Source organism: Leguminivora glycinivorella, chromosome 18 (assembly GCF_023078275.1).
Source record: "Leguminivora glycinivorella isolate SPB_JAAS2020 chromosome 18, LegGlyc_1.1, whole genome shotgun sequence".
In the NCBI taxonomy this organism is placed as follows: domain Eukaryota; kingdom Metazoa; phylum Arthropoda; class Insecta; order Lepidoptera; family Tortricidae; genus Leguminivora; species Leguminivora glycinivorella.
Genome location: NC_062988.1, coordinates 2,971,968 through 2,987,993, shown reverse-complemented (window position 1 = coordinate 2,987,993; position 16,026 = coordinate 2,971,968). Strand labels below are relative to the sequence as shown.

Here is a 16,026-nt window from a genome sequence, read left to right as displayed (position 1 = left end):
GTAATTACCTACATGTTTTCCAACTGATCCTTTACCTATCTTCGCATTCATGTTTCCCAGTACTATGGTTACTTGTTGAGATTTAAGTGAGCTAAGAACCGTGTCTAAGTCTCCGTAAAAATTTTCAAGGAGTTCTGGGTTTTTCTTAGCTTTTTCTGAAGTTGGGGCATAAACTTGCACTACATTGATATCAAACGGGTGTCCATTCAATTGCAAAAGAATAATCCGCTCTGATACAGGTACAAAGTTTTTAACATATCTAGTAAGTTTTTTTTTTATTAATATGCCCACACCGTGGTAGTGATCTTTATCCGTTGATGGTTTACCTGAGTAATACAGGACTGAATCTTGCCTTTCGTGTTTACCATTATCTTTCCAGCGTACTTCGCTGAGGCCTAATATGTCCAAATTTAGCCTATCCATTTCTAATATTACATTATCTAATTTCCCTGGTTTTATTAAGTTTCTAACATTCCACGTGGCTAACTTCAAACAATCTTCTTTTCTTCGTATGAGTTTAATCCCTCGTGTAGACTTCTTGTTTTCTTCCTTTGGATCTTCATCGGTAGTATACTTAACATCACAAGTCCCGATCAACTTATGACGCCGGGGTGAGTCCGGGTCGCATTCTACTGGCATTATTTGGTTGATCATTTCATGGTGGTTTTCTTGGGGCGTAAAATAAGTGTAGTGGGGCCCCGAGTCCTTCTACACTGGCTGTGCTTTCCTCAGAAAACTTGGACGCCACCGTTGGCCCATCGTTGGGTTCATCCGCTGCCGTTCCTACTGTCTGTCCCAGCTCTAGCAGACAGCTCCCTCACGACCTCTGCTCCAGATGCTAGAGAAGCCCGCAAGGAGAGTTTGATAACGGAGTGACTTTCTCCGGCCTGTGTGGTCCGCGGGAGGTATTTTATTTCCCTCCTATCCCCCGCCTCTCTTAAAAGAAAAGCGGTGAGCATTCCCCTATCCGCCGCCCGGGGACGCGCTCTCTAAGGATATAGGCTTCCCCCGAGAGACCACATATAGCGGAATTTATTATATAGACGGCAGGGCCCATCACATGTGATAATTTGTTGGATTTCGCCAATTTACGATCGATACCTACTAACTTTCCGGCATTTCGAGTGCTGTACTTGGAACACATGTTGTTAGTTTTGTATGCTGCCAAGTTCTCTCTTACATAAATGGCTAATAACTATTGCAGGCAGTGTGAGGATTCTTAGTTTTTAACTCCCGACGCAAAAACGACGAGGTGTTATAAGTTTGACGTGTCTGTCTGTCTGTCTGTTTGTCTGTGTCTGTCTGCAAAATTGCATGCGAGTTCGCACGCCGTCTAAATCAGGCCTTAGAAATCAGTACAGGGTTGTAAAAGTTTCTAATGAGTCGGCAACGTACATATTTCACCCCTTGAGTGGCAGGCGTCCATAGGTTACAGTGACCGCTTTCCATCAGGCGGACCGTATGCCTGTTTGCCACCTACGGTGTGGTACAAAAAAACTCTCGACGATTTCACCTTACATTAAACACGAAATCAAAAGCGATTGATTCGTTCGGGAGCTATGATGCCACAGACATACAGTCATGTCAGGCGTCAAATCTATTATTATTATAACACTCCGTCGTTTTTGCGTTGGTGGTTAAAAACAAGAAACCCTTCAAAACTATAATAAAACATAACTTTCTATGAAAATTGGTCAAGTACGAGTCGGATTTCGACATTTCCATACAAAAAAGTCATGAGCGCCTGAATATAATGTGATGGCAAAGTACACTAAATTTCCTACATTCAAGATTTTGCGTATATTTCGGAAACGATAAGAGATAGAGCAAAATGGACTTCAGAATTGGGCTTTCGGTGGCACAAATTTTATGTTTTCGTATATATAGACCCTTTTTTGGACCGATTTAGAAAATATTTAGGCAGTCAACTTCTAAACGGTCTTAAGCGCCTCCTTTTTAGTAGGAACTTAAGTCATTTTGGCAAATGATTAAAATTTTTAACAATTTCTAAACAGAAATGAATTTCTTTCTACCTGTCCATGGCGCTCACAAAATTTCAAAACATTTAGTAAGTACTTGCAGCGGCAGTGAGTGAAAATCTCAATTTGAGTTTTCTCTTAGTCCGACTTACGCTTGACTGTAAATTTCTAATAGGTTTTCCTGTAATCTACAGGTAGAGGGCTATCTCGTGTAGGTATTTTTTTGAAAATTTTACGCTAAGTAGTTTCGGAGATAAGGGGGGGGGGAATGGTAATTTTTTGCTTATTTTCTTAAATAACTTCTAAGTTACCAAAATAAAAACTAAAAAAAAATATATTTGAGATGCTTATAAAATGCTCTTTCATTTGATATATAGCACAATATAGTTCTAATAACTTTGATTTTTAATTTTCAATTTTACCCCCCAAAAGTGCCCCCTATGATTAAATTTCGTTTAATTTCATTTAATTATATTACATGTCAGTCTTTGGGCCACAGGTTTACATATGTGTACCAAATTTCAAGTAAATCGGTCCAGTACTTTCGGAGAAATCGGCTGTGACAGAGGGACAGACAGACACACGAGTGATCCTATAAGGGTTCCGGTTTTCCTCTTTGAGGTACGGAACCCTAACAAGCGATCTTATCACGCTCAAAGAGTTCAATGGTAATCGTACCACACTCGTAGTAGGCATAAGGTCCCTGGATCTTGAGCAGCATGGTTCTCCTGACGATAGCCGTTCTCGCAGCTGCAATCGCACTGTATTACCACTTCACAGTCATTTATAATTACTGGAGAGACCAACATGTTCCTGGACCCAGACCTATACCGATTTTCGGGAACACTTTTAAATTTTGTTTGGGTTCAACATCACTGGGAGTTATATTGAAAGAATTATACGACGACTATAAGACAGAAAAAGTGGTTGGATTGTACAGAATGAGAACACCGTGTCTTTTGATACGCGACCTGGATACTGTGAAACATGTTTTGATAAAGGATTTTCATGTGTTTTTGGACCGTGGCGTCACATTTAGCAGGAAAGGATTGGGGACAAACCTGTTCCATGCCGACGGAGAAACTTGGCGAGCGCTCAGGCATCGATTCTCGCCCATGTTCAGTAATCAGAAACTCAAGAAAATGATGTACTTGCTCAAAGATCGAGCTGATTTATTTATAGAATATGTGAGTGAGGTGATAGCCGTATCACCCGAGCAAGATGTGCACGCACTGATGAAGAAGTACACGATGTCAACGATTTGGGCGTGCGCATTTGGATTCGATGTTGACACCTTTCGTGAAGAAATACACGCAAGTTTGAAGAAGATCGATCAGGCTATATTCAACCGACATTTAATAATCGAGTTTGAGATGATGTACCCTGGTCTACCTAAAAAACTCAAAATGGACCTGTTTCCCGGGTTTATGCAAGATTTCTTTAAAAATCTCGTTGAAAAAGTATCCACTGAAAGAAAAGGTGTGCCATCGACTAGAAACGACTTTATGGATATGCTTTTACAAATTAAGAATAACGAAGACATTGAAAATTCTAAAAAGTTAGATGATGAAGAAGCCGATGCTTTTGAAATAACGACTAGAGTTATAGAAGCTCAGGTATTTGCGTTTTATGTAGCTGGTTACGAAACATCTGTCTCCACTATGGGATTCATGTTATACCAACTGGCTTTGAACCCTGGAATACAGGAGAGATTAAGAAAGGAAGTAGACGAGTATCTTCAGCGAAACGGCGGCCGAATAAAAATTGACACTTTAAAGGAATTGACATATATGGAGCAAGTTTTTAACGAGACCCTTCGGATGTATCCTATCGTGGAACATTTACGGCGAAAAGCACAAGCCGACTATGAGTGTCCGGGGACAAATGTGAAAGTTTCTAAGGGACAACTAGTGCTGATATCTGTGTGGGGGATTCACCACGATAAGTTGCACTACCCGGTGCCGGAAAAGTTTAACCCAGAAAACTTTTCCCCGGAGAACATCGCCAGTCGGCATCCCTGCGCGTATCTTCCGTTCGGTGTAGGACCCCGACATTGTATTGGTAAGTCTTGTATGTAAACCAAAACAAACATAGATATTTGATTTGAATTGGAAGCCGGTTAAAAATAATTAATACATAAGTATTATAAATTGAATCACGGACGGGTGTGTATGTGTGTGGATTAAAGTGATCTAGCTCGTCAGCGGCAAAGGTTGGAATCGAACTCATTTTCAGCTTATGTAGCTATTTAGAACCACAAAACCACCCGGATGAAGCATGAAGTGTGCGGCGTTGGAGGCGTTACGGGAGAGTAGTGAAAGACGTGACTGTCCAGTATAGAATCCTTTATTAAAGTAAACGGTTTCCCTTATATACTATGTAAGTTCTTTGTTCATGTGCAGTCATGTGTAAGATTGACCTTGATATAGAAAAAAATTAATAGTTTAAAAAACACTATAAAACACGCTTTTATAAATGCACGTAAAAGCCAAAAATAAATTATGGATCGTTCAAGTTGTCTCTATTTGTGAGCTGAAGTTTAAAAACTATGTGCTTTTAATTATAATATTTGATTGTAAAAGCGTGGGGCGCTGGAACAGGAAAGACTTTTTGTATAACCACAGAATATATAAGTATAACTTGCTGATAAATCAAATTATGCTATGTTACGGGAAGGAGGTTACACAGATTGACGCGCTAACTGGAGTTGCAGCATGACTAGTAGGTTCTACATTAAACAGTCAAATCAATTAAAAGTCAGTGTTCAAAGTAGGTACCAGTTTGTCGAACTCAGACAAAATATGCGCTAGTAGCGAGGAGAGTCGACAGTCACCGACACTTAGAACGCCGCTTTTTTCCGGTAATCAAAGTACAAAAGGGGAAAGTGTCTACAGTGACAGGATGCAGAGTTCTTGTTCGTGGACGAGATATCTTTGGTTCTCTTTGGTAACCCTTAGGCGGCATATGTAAACGTTATGTTCTTATGCAACTTCATTCGCCAGGAAGTTCGAATTAGTATTTGTTTACAAGAAAGTCTTTCCTGTTCCAGCGCCCCACGCTTTTACAATCAAATATTATAATTAAAAGCACATAGTTTTTAAACTTCAGCTCACAAATAGAGACAACTTGAACGATCCATAATTTATTTTTGGCTTTTACGTGCATTTATAAAAGCGTGTTTTATAGTGTTTTTTAAACTATTAATTTATTTTATACTTTTTAGTCATTAATAATGAAATAAATACCTTTTAACATTTATACATAAAATTATTTCAAGAAGGCGGATTTTACATGCAATTTGTGGCTTAACGTGTACTTATTGCTAATTGCTACTTAATAATAACTAGCGGCTACCTTCTTATTACGGTATTATCATAAAAATGTTTTTACCTAGTAAGTTATCCGTAAAAGATAGACAATATAGACATGTGCCATCGCGGACTTTTTGAAGACATTAGAGAGACATACTTTCGCCATACATTGTTTTGAAGCTCTCAGCTAGTGGGATTTTGTTTGACTCGATTAGAAAATATTGTCACATTTCAACTAATTCAAACAAAATTTAAGTATTTCTTTTTTGCCGAGCCCCCTTTATTTGCACTTAAGGGTCACAGGAAAACCATTACCAAACTTATTTTAAATACAACGTTGATCTTTCTTTTATGCGGGGGGCTTTGCCCCCCGAGCCCCCCTTTGTTTGCTCTGAAAGGTCACAAGAAAACGCTAACCCAACTTATTTTAAATACTACGTTAATCTTTCTTTTATGCGGGGGGCTTCGCCCCCCGAGCCCCTCTTTTCGTTACTCTTAAGGGTAACAAGAAAACCCTAACCCAACTTATTTTAAATACAACGTTTATCTTTCTTTTATGCGGGGGGCTTCGCCCCCCGAGCACCCCTTTGTTTGCTCTTAAAGGTCACAAGAAAACACTAACCCAACTTATTTTAAATACTACGTTGATCTTTCTTTCATGCGGGGGGCTTCGCCCCCCGAGCCCCACTTTGTTTGCTCTTAAAGGTCACAAGAAAACCCTAACCCAACTCTTATTTTAAATACTACGTTGATCTTTCTTTTATGCGGGGGGCTTCGCCTCCCGAGCCCCCCTTTTCGTTACTCTTAAGGGTCACAAGAAAACCCTAAACCAACTTATTTAAAATACAACGTTGATCATTCTTTCATGCGGGGGGCTTCGCCCCCCGAGCCCCACTTTGTTTGCTCTTAAAGGTCACAAGAAAACCCTAACCCAACTCTTATTTTAAATACTACGTTGATCTTTCTTTTATGCGGGGGGCTTCGCCTCCCGAGCCCCCCTTTTCGTTACTCTTAAGGGTCACAAGAAAACCCTAAACCAACTTATTTAAAATACAACGTTGATCTTTCTTTCATGCAGGGGGCTTCGCCCCCCGAGCCCCCCTTTGTTTGCTCTTAAAGGTCACAAGAAAACGCTAACCCAACTTATTTTAAAAACAACGTTGATCTTTCTTTTATGAGGGGGCTTCGCCCCCCGAGCCCCCCTTTGTTTGCTCTTAAAGGTCACAAGAAAACGCTAACCCAACTTATCTTAAATACTACGTTGATCTTTCTTTCATGCGGGGGCTTCGCCCCCGAGCCCCCTTTGTTTGCTCTTAAAGGTCACAAGAAAACGCTAACCCAACATATTCTAAATACAACGTTGATCTTTCTTTCATGTGGGGGGCTTCGCCCCCGAGCCCCCTTTGTTTGTTCTTAAATGTCACAAGAAAACGCTAACCCAACTTATCTTAAATACTACGTTGATCTTTCTTTCATGCGGGGGGCTTCGCCCCCCGAGCCCCCCTTTGTTTGCTCTTAAAGGTCACAAGAAAACGCTAACCCACCTTATTCTAAATACAACGTTGATCTTTCTTTCATGCGGGGGGCTTCGCCCCCCGAGCCCCCCTTTTCTTTACTCTTAAGGATCACAAGAAAACCCTAAACCAACTTATTTTAAATACAACGTTGATCTTTCTTTCATGCAGGGGCTTCGCCCCCGAGCCCCCCTTTGTTTGCTCTTAAATGTCACAAGAAAACGCTAACCCAACTTATCTTAAATACTACGTTGATCTTTCTTTCATGCGGGGGGCTTCGCCCCCCGAGCCCCCTTTGTTTGCTCTTAAAGGTCACAAGAAAACGCTAACCCAACTTATTCTAAATACTACGTTTGCTCTTAAATGTCACAAGAAAACGCTAACCCAACTTATCTTAAATACTACGTTGATCTTTCTTTCATGCGGGGGCTTCGCCCCCCGAGCCCCCCTTTGTTTGCTCTTAAGGATCACAATAAAACCCTTAACCAACTTATTTTAAATACAACGTTGATCTTTCTTTCGAGCCCCCATTTGTTTGCTCTTAAATGTCACAAGAAAACGCTAACCCAACTTATCTTAAATACTACGTTGATCTTTCTTTCATGCGGGGGCTTCGCCCCCGAGCCCCCTTTGTTTGCTCTTAAGGATCACAATAAAACCCTAAACCAACTTATTTTAAATACAACGTTGATCTTTCTTTCATAGGGGGCTTCGCCCCCGAGCCCCCCCCTTTGTTTGTTCTTAAATGTCACAAGAAAACGCTAACCCAACTTATCTTAAATACTACGTTGATCTTTCTTTCATGCGGGGGCTTCGCCCCCGAGCCCCCTTTGATTGCTCTTAAAGGTCACAATAAAACCCTAAACCAACTTATTTTAAATACAACGTTGATCTTTCTTTCATGAGGGGGCTTCGCCCCCGAGCCCCCTTTGTTTGCTCTTAAAGGTCACAAGAAAACGCTAACCCAACTTATTCTAAATACTACGTTGATCTTTCTTTCATGCGGGGGCTTCGCCCCCTAGCCCCCTTTTCTTTACTCTTAAGGATCACAAGAAAACCTTAACCAAACTTATTTTAAATACAACGTTGATCTTTCTTTTATGAGGGGGCTTCGCCCCCGAGCCCCCCTTTGTTTGCTCTGAAAGGTCACAAGAAAACGCTAACCCAACTTATTTTAAATACTACGTTGATCTTTCTTTCATGCTTCCCCCTCGAGCCCCCCCCCCCTTTTTTCTGTTCTTATCTTCCGGCACCATCATCAGGCCTTGAAACCTAATCGTAGTCATAGTTCATTACAAGACTTTTCTAAGAAGCCCAAAAACAGCTATGATACGATGTTCTATCATGTAGTTCCAGTTCATATCTTCCGGCTCCATCATCAGACCTTGAAACCTAATCGTAGTCAAAGTTCATTACAAGACTTTTCTAAGAAGCCCAAAAACAGCTATGATACGATATTCCATCATGTAGTTCCAGCTCATATCTTCCGGCTCCATCATCAGACCTTGAATTCTAATCGTAGTCAAAGTTCATTACAAGACTTTTCTAAGAAGCCCAAAAACAGCTATGATACGATGTTCTATCATGTAGTTCCAGTTCATATCTTCCGGCTCCATCATCAGATCTTGAAACCTAATCGTAGTCAAAGTTCATTACAAGACTTTTCTAAGAAGCCCAAAAACAGCTATGATACGATGTTCCATCATGTAGTTCCAGCTCATATCTTCCGGCTCCATCATCAGACCTTGAAACCTAATTGTAGTCAAAGTTCATTACAAGACTTTCCTAAGAAGCCCAAAAACAGCTATGATACGATGTTCCATGATGTAGTTCCAGTTCATATCTTCCGGCTCCATCATCAGACCTTGAAACCTAATCGTAGTCAAAGTTCATTACAAGACTTTTCTAAGAAACCCAAAAACAGCTATGATACGATGTTCCATCATGTAGTTCCAGTTCATATCTTTCGGCTTCATCATCAGACCTTGAAACCTAATTGTAGTCAAAGTTCATTACAATACTTTTCTAAGAAACCCAAAAACGGCTATGATACGAAGTTCCATCATGTAGTTCCAGTTCATATCTTCCGACTCCATCATCAGATCAGCTCAACAGTACCATATTATTGTATTGTCATCGGAACTACATATAGCTGCCAATTTTCATTACGCTACGACTCCTGGAAGATGGTTAAATTAGCCTCCGCAGATTCCATTACATACATAGTTACATACACGACGACCTAATAAAAGCGTGTTAAAAATAGAATTATAATTAAATGAATATAATATCAAGTTACAGGCAGATCGGATTACAGATGCAGGTGCATTACAAGGTTATTGGAAATGTACAATGTAGGCCAAGGTTAGCTGATGCAACCTACATACCTATTCTTCGTGGGTGGTCTAAGTACGTATGTGTGTGTACCTACACCTCAAAAGCCTCAAAATAAATTCATTTAGAGGAACTATATTCCCCCTTGTTGTTTTTTTGAAATTGCTGTTTAAATTATGAGTAGATGAAACTTATTGTTGTCTAAGGCTGCACTGGTAAAATAAATGTACCATGTCATGACTCATTTCATTAGTGTCATCATTGCTCTCGTTATTATCATCTTGTAATATAGGCTATGAGATCGCAATACGCTTGCGTTTATTTATATAATTAAGGTAACGGCGGCTATCAACGCGGGTATCGAAATCGACGTCCATTACCGCCGCATTTGCAAATACGCATTTTATAGGCAAACCGACCAATTTCTTAAAAAAAGTTACTCACACAAAGGAAGCCTGTTTAGTTGACTAACGCACATATAGACGATAGAGAGTGTGAATGAAAGAAGACGCTCGCTATTTGACAGTTTTTGCCACGGGGCCGCGAGAAGAGGTTGTGTCATACTGACGTGTGACGCTAAACCTAAGTGAACTCCAATCTCATTTAGTAGTTTACGTAATACGAGTAATTATGGCAAACAGGTGAAAGTTATGCATTTCAAATTATTGTTTATAGTTTTCTACATGACTTCTGAGTACTTTTTACGTATTGTTTAGCCTGGAAATGTGTTTAAAGTGGAAATTAAAAGACAGCGGTGAAAGGCGCCATTTCGTGAGTAGATTCTATTACTGTGGTATACCACAGTAATAGTTAAAGTAGTGATATTAGTTCTTTTTGCTTTATTTTAAGTATATGTGATCAGTTATATAATGTCTTACAGTTGTTTCAATCTTGATCTATTCACGCTATCAAAGAACTATTTACGCGGTATGAAAATTATTCAACAAAACCTTAATTTTTAGCAAAAACTTCATGACTGATTTCGTAGTTTCTATGAAAACCGTTAATTTGTCAATTTTTTTTAAACATTGACATAAAGTCTGATGCTTACTTACCAGTTATGTAAAGGTTTTAATATAAGGTTGCAATATTTTATTTTGATTTGTAATGAAAATACATCTGTATGACTTTGTTTTTATGGGTCGCAATTAGATTTTATAATACTCCAATTTATGCCTATTACCGATGGTACGATCAGATAACCCTCGGTAATAGAATATATAAGAATTTATTACCGATCCATGCAATATTTGTTTGGGTCGGTAATGGGTTCCTATAGAAGTATCTATTACCGAACGACATATTAGTCTTGTATCAAAATATGACATTTAGTGTACCGTAAGTACAGATTTCTTAGGTGAAACTGAGTTTTCTGTGGGTATTCATAAAGGAGGATAGTATTGGTATATGTATTTGTCATAATTTGTATATTCAACCGTCGGTATTAAGCTCCGAATTTTGAGATGGGTTTCTATTTACCGATGGCAGAAAAACACTGTCATTCATACCCTCGGTAATGAAATCTCAATTCGCGTTAATAGAACTGCAGCCTGTTCATTACCACGGTAATAGAAAATTTAGGTATGTTGGCTTCAATAATCATTTTATGACATATAATAAACTAAAACGATCCTAAAACTCTTCAAAACTAATAGTTCAATAAATACTCTTCCATAAAAAAAATATTTGTGGTCGTTAATGAGCTTTGATACCCTTAATTTTTTGGTATCTTTTGAAATCTTCCTTAATACCACGTTAATAGGCGCCATTACCTTAAGACGATACGGTAGGGGTCAATTCTCCATACAAACGCTCTCGACTATTTCCTCCCTGGTTTTTGAGGATAGAGCAATGATTTTTTCAATACAGATTGTTATTATTTTTATCTGTGTCGGACCGTTTTGATTTTTTTTATATTCTGCTTTTTAAAGACCTAATCAAAAATTTCCAAAAACGGCCTTTTACATTGTGGCGCAAAAAAAAGTGTGATACTCAAGATTGGTAACAATTAACCAAAAAACCTAAACGGTCCGACATAGATTATTTCATTGTTATTCAGATAAATGATGAAAATATACGCGTCATTGGCTTGATAAATCTGCTGCGTCCTACATCATTTTACATATTATAAAGTGCATCTGAACTTAATAAAATGATATCAATATGATGCACAGCAAACCAAACAATCCGTAATATCAAGCAATGAATCACTTTATGTATGTACGTATAATTAATATACTCGTAAATGTCGTGGTCTGAGTACCGACAACACAACAGATGCTTTCTTGAGCTTACCGTGGGACTCGGTCAATCCGTGTAAGAAGTCTATATTTATTTTCACCTCACTAGCTCGGAAAGGACTTTTTTATTCTTGAAAAACAGATAGCAAAATCGCATTTTATCCACAAGAGTGCAAAGAATATTTGAAATCCGAACGTGTCATTAGTTACTTTTTTAAATATAATTTCTTGTAAAGGCATGTCCCAAACCGGACAATTTTCTCCCTGTGCTTAAATTGTCTTAACAAATCATGTGATGCGAACGTAAAAATAATTTCATATCGAATTGTATCCGACTAAAAACATAAAATTCAAACAATTTTAAAACATGACTCGACGACCGGTCTGGCTCAGTCGGTAGTGACCCTGCCTGCTGAGCCGCGGTCCCAGGTTCGAATCCCGGTAAGGGCATTTATTTGTGTGATGAGCACAGATATTTGTTCCTGAGTCATGGATGTTTTCTATGTATATAAGTATGTATTTATCTATTTAAGTATGTATATCGTCGCTTAGCACCCATAGTACAAGCTTTGCTTAGTTTGGGGCTAAGTTGATCTGTGTAAGGTGTCCCCAATATTTATTTTATTTATATATTTATTTTATTTTATGATTTTACCATAAAACACTTGAAATCGTACAAGAACTTGTATTTTTGACTCTTCCATTGTACTTATTCAGAACGCACCTTAAGTAACATTGCAATCTCAAAACGCGTGAAACGGAACGCACCCAAATAGAATTTTCTTCTTGATTCTTAATTTGAAACTTTTGTGGTGTCGGTCGGTGCATCGTGGAAATTGTAATAAACGCAAATTGACTTATTTTCAGTTGTTTTTATTGCGTGTTTCCTCGCTTTAGTGAGGTGAAAAGTTAGTGTTACACACGGGATGCAAAGTTATTTTACCTCGTGTGTATTGCAACACACTCGGTTAAAATACAACTTTGCTCCCTTGTATAACAAATAACTATTAGTGTTTGTTAGCCTATTGCGTCCAACTGCTGGGCAAAGGCCTCCCTCTCTTTTTTCCACGTATCTCGGTCTAAGGCAATGTTTGGCCGATTAATGATTTAACGCAATATTTATTTATAACATAAAAAAAATTGTCACACATAACTTGTAAATTAAATGAAGATTGTATATTTTCTAGCTACAAGATTTGCGCTGATCCAGACACGAATATGCATCATCCGGCTACTCTCCAGATTCAGACTCGAAGCGAGCAAGAACACCATCCGAAGTTTCTCCTACGACCCACTTCGGATACCCTTGACTCCTGCAGAGCCAATCTACGTGAACATCTTCCCGAGGAAAGACGCGAGGTCTAATACCATAAATTAAATATAAGGAAATTATACCATACATTAAAATGCGACCGCCTAAGGACGCGCACAAACTAGATGGAGCCACTAAAAATGCCGTTGCCGTCGAATATGGGTGCGCCAAAGTTCATATAAAATTGGTATATAGATTATTGGTAGTCCGAAAATGTTTCTCATACAATTTTACATTATAACGATCATTATTTGTAACAATTTTATGTTAATAACTATCGTAACTTCGAATGACTTATGTTCATAATGTCATTCATCATAAATACATTTTATAGTAATGTTAATGTTTATATAATTATTGATCATAACGATTGCGAGTAATATAATTTATCGTTATATTATTGTTAACAGAACAAAATCACATGTGACAGTCCAGTTAGGTGCGACGACGAGCGTAGCGAGGAGGAGCGTGTTAGGTTGACCGTGAGCAACCCAGAAACGACTTTTTAATGTAAATTGTATATGTCACTGTAAAAGCTCCAAGTGCTCTTCTACAAATGGCACAAGTTTTTCATAGAACTTCCCCAAAACTTTTTAAATAATTTTATGATGAATGATTTTCTTAAACACAAAATTATGAATGTTATTAGATATTTGTATAGAATTTATGATTAATAAAACCGCCTTCAAAAAGTACCAGACCTGTTCGTCGCCTTGCTATTTCCTGTTTGCCCCACCCAACCATACGCAGGCTGACCCCGACTCCAAAAATAATTGATTTGTTTATAATTTGGATGTTTAGATTATTGCAATCCGATAAGAAATCTGAATTCAAAGGTTTATTATTTTTTTCTTTTTAGTTTCTCCGTGTTTTGTAACGCGCTTATTTTTGAAGGCGGTTTTATTTTTTGTTAAAAAGTTTATTTATTTGTTGATTTTTAGTGGTTCCTATTGATATTATATGTATCAGTCCGAATATATTTACAGTAGTGAAAGAATTATCCTTTAACTCCTAACCATTGAGGAGTTGACCTTCCATCATCAGCTCAGCCACATAAAATTATAACCATCAGGCGTAAATACTGGTGTACCTTTGAAAAATACACTAAACACTTTACATGTGCCTATAACATTTGAAGAGTTCCCTCGATTTCTCCAAGATCCCATCATCAGATCCCGACTTGGTGCCAATGGGACCATCTCGGGGTTATACCTGATCGATTGAAAAAAAAATTTTGAAAATCGGTCCACGATTCTCGGAGATATCGAATAACATACATACAAAAAAAAAAAAACATTCAGTCGAATTGAAAACCTCCTCTTTTTTTTGAAGTCGGTTAAAAATTTTTCGGCTAAATGATTATTATGAACAGTGATAGTAGTACTATTGATAATAATGAAACAAAATTATGATAAGTAAAATTATGAGAATTGAATTCGGAGCACAAATCGGTATAAACAATGATTTTATAACAAATAATTTTATATGAGCCAATATGGACCGTCGAATATACTCGTACTTGTAGATGGCGTTAAGTGTCACTTTCGACATAGATTAATGGCTCGAAAGTGACACTTAACGCCATTCTATAAGTAATGGCAAAGAGGATCGACATCTGTGAGGATCGAGTATTATAGATAGTTACTGTCAAAGTGAAATGTGTAATCACAATGCATAGACTGCGATCTCTCAACTCAGACTTAAAACTTTTGAACTTCAGTTTTGACAATTTGGCCCATATTGTTAACTTGATATGTGTTAAAATGTCAAATATTAATATTAGCGCCATCTAGCCGAGCGTTCCCCAAAGGTGTAACGCCATCTAGGTTACCGTACCTTTTTCTCTGGGGCTTTGAGGTACGTTTTTTTCTTAGACCTTATCCGTCTATACGGAGTTACATAATTATATTATGTCTTTGGTAATGGCAAATCAGCGAAAACAGGCAAATCATAGAAGTCAATAGACGTATTGATAATGCCTGGAAGAGCTTCTGGTCCATGAAGGCGCTAATGAAGGGTAACCTTCCTCTGTGTCTCAAGCGCAAACTCATCGACATGTGTATCCTGCCTATCCTAACCTATGGCGCTCAAACATGGTCATTAACAGAAGCTCTAAAGTCCAAACTCAAGGTTTGCCAGCGGGCGATGGAGCGCAGTATACTGGGTGTTCGCAGAACTGACCGAATCAGAAACACGGAACTGCGCTCCAGAACTCGAGTTGCAGATGTAGGTGTCAAGACCGCTACTCTTAAGTGGAACTGGACTGGACATGTCTGCCGCATGCACCCTGAACGGTGGGCCAAAATGGTTACCGAGTGGGACCCACGGAACACCGTCGAGGGTGCAGGCCGGGGTTCAGGCAGACCAAAAAAGAGATGGCGGGATGACTTGAACGCATTCCATCCAAGCTGGCAGAATTATGCACATGACAGGGTTGAGTGGAAGAAGCGAGGGGAGGCCTTTGCCCAGCAGTGGGACACTACAACAGGCTAATTAAAAAAAAATGGCAACAAGACATTTGTAGTGGCGCCATCTAGTTATTAATATGTGGGATGGTATAATCTTCTTATATTAACTGTTAACCGGAGTGGAGCGTCCGACGCCCGACGGGGCGTGCACAGGGCGGGCGAGTGTGCGTCCAGTGTCCACCCTATGTAGCGTCGACTCAGGACACATGTATGAGCTACAATAGGCTACTTGACCCTTTTTCAAAGTATGTCTTATATTATTAATTACTGTCTAATTAAACGAAAAAAAAGAGTACCAAATTTTATTACGACTTAAAAACCCGCAAAAAAATTATTTAAAGTTTACTTTTACGTGATCAGGCAAAAACTACATCAGCCATATTAATCTATAGAATATCTATGACATGACGTCAGTATATTTAGAAAAAATATTTCACATTGTCACACCCGTCAACGACTATGAATTTTAATACAATAGAGGTTGCTTCTATGGAGATCAGATTACTACCTCTAATTTCCATAGTTGATCTGAATTATGTGACGTCACTCCATTGGCCAACACCGTTTTCGGAGTCCATAATTTAAAAATAAATTAATAGTTTAAAAAACACTATAAAACACGCTTTTATAAATGCACGTAAAAGCCAAAAATAAATTATGGATCGTTCAAGTTGTCTCTATTTGTGAGCTGAAGTTTAAAAACTATGTGCTTTTAATTATAATATTTGATTGTAAAAGCGTGGGGCGCTGGAACAGGAAAGACTTTTTGTATAACCACAGAATATATAAGTATAACTTGCTGATAAATCAAATTATGCTATGTTACGGGAAGGAGGTTACACAGATTGACGCGCTAACTGGAGTTGCA

At 38.5% G+C, this 16,026-nt stretch overlaps 1 protein-coding gene across 1 annotated transcript; it reads left to right on the top strand.

The window, feature by feature from the left end:
• The first annotated feature begins 2,662 nt into the window (after window positions 1-2,662).
• Window positions 2,663-12,975, top strand: LOC125235906 (cytochrome P450 6B5-like). Its single transcript, XM_048142540.1, has 2 exons — window positions 2,663-4,040; window positions 12,566-12,975. Exons 1-2 carry the CDS (start codon window positions 2,699-2,701, stop codon window positions 12,754-12,756), a joined length of 1,533 nt encoding a protein of 510 aa, XP_047998497.1. The 5' UTR covers window positions 2,663-2,698; the 3' UTR covers window positions 12,757-12,975.
• The last annotated feature ends 3,051 nt before the right edge of the window (window positions 12,976-16,026 follow it).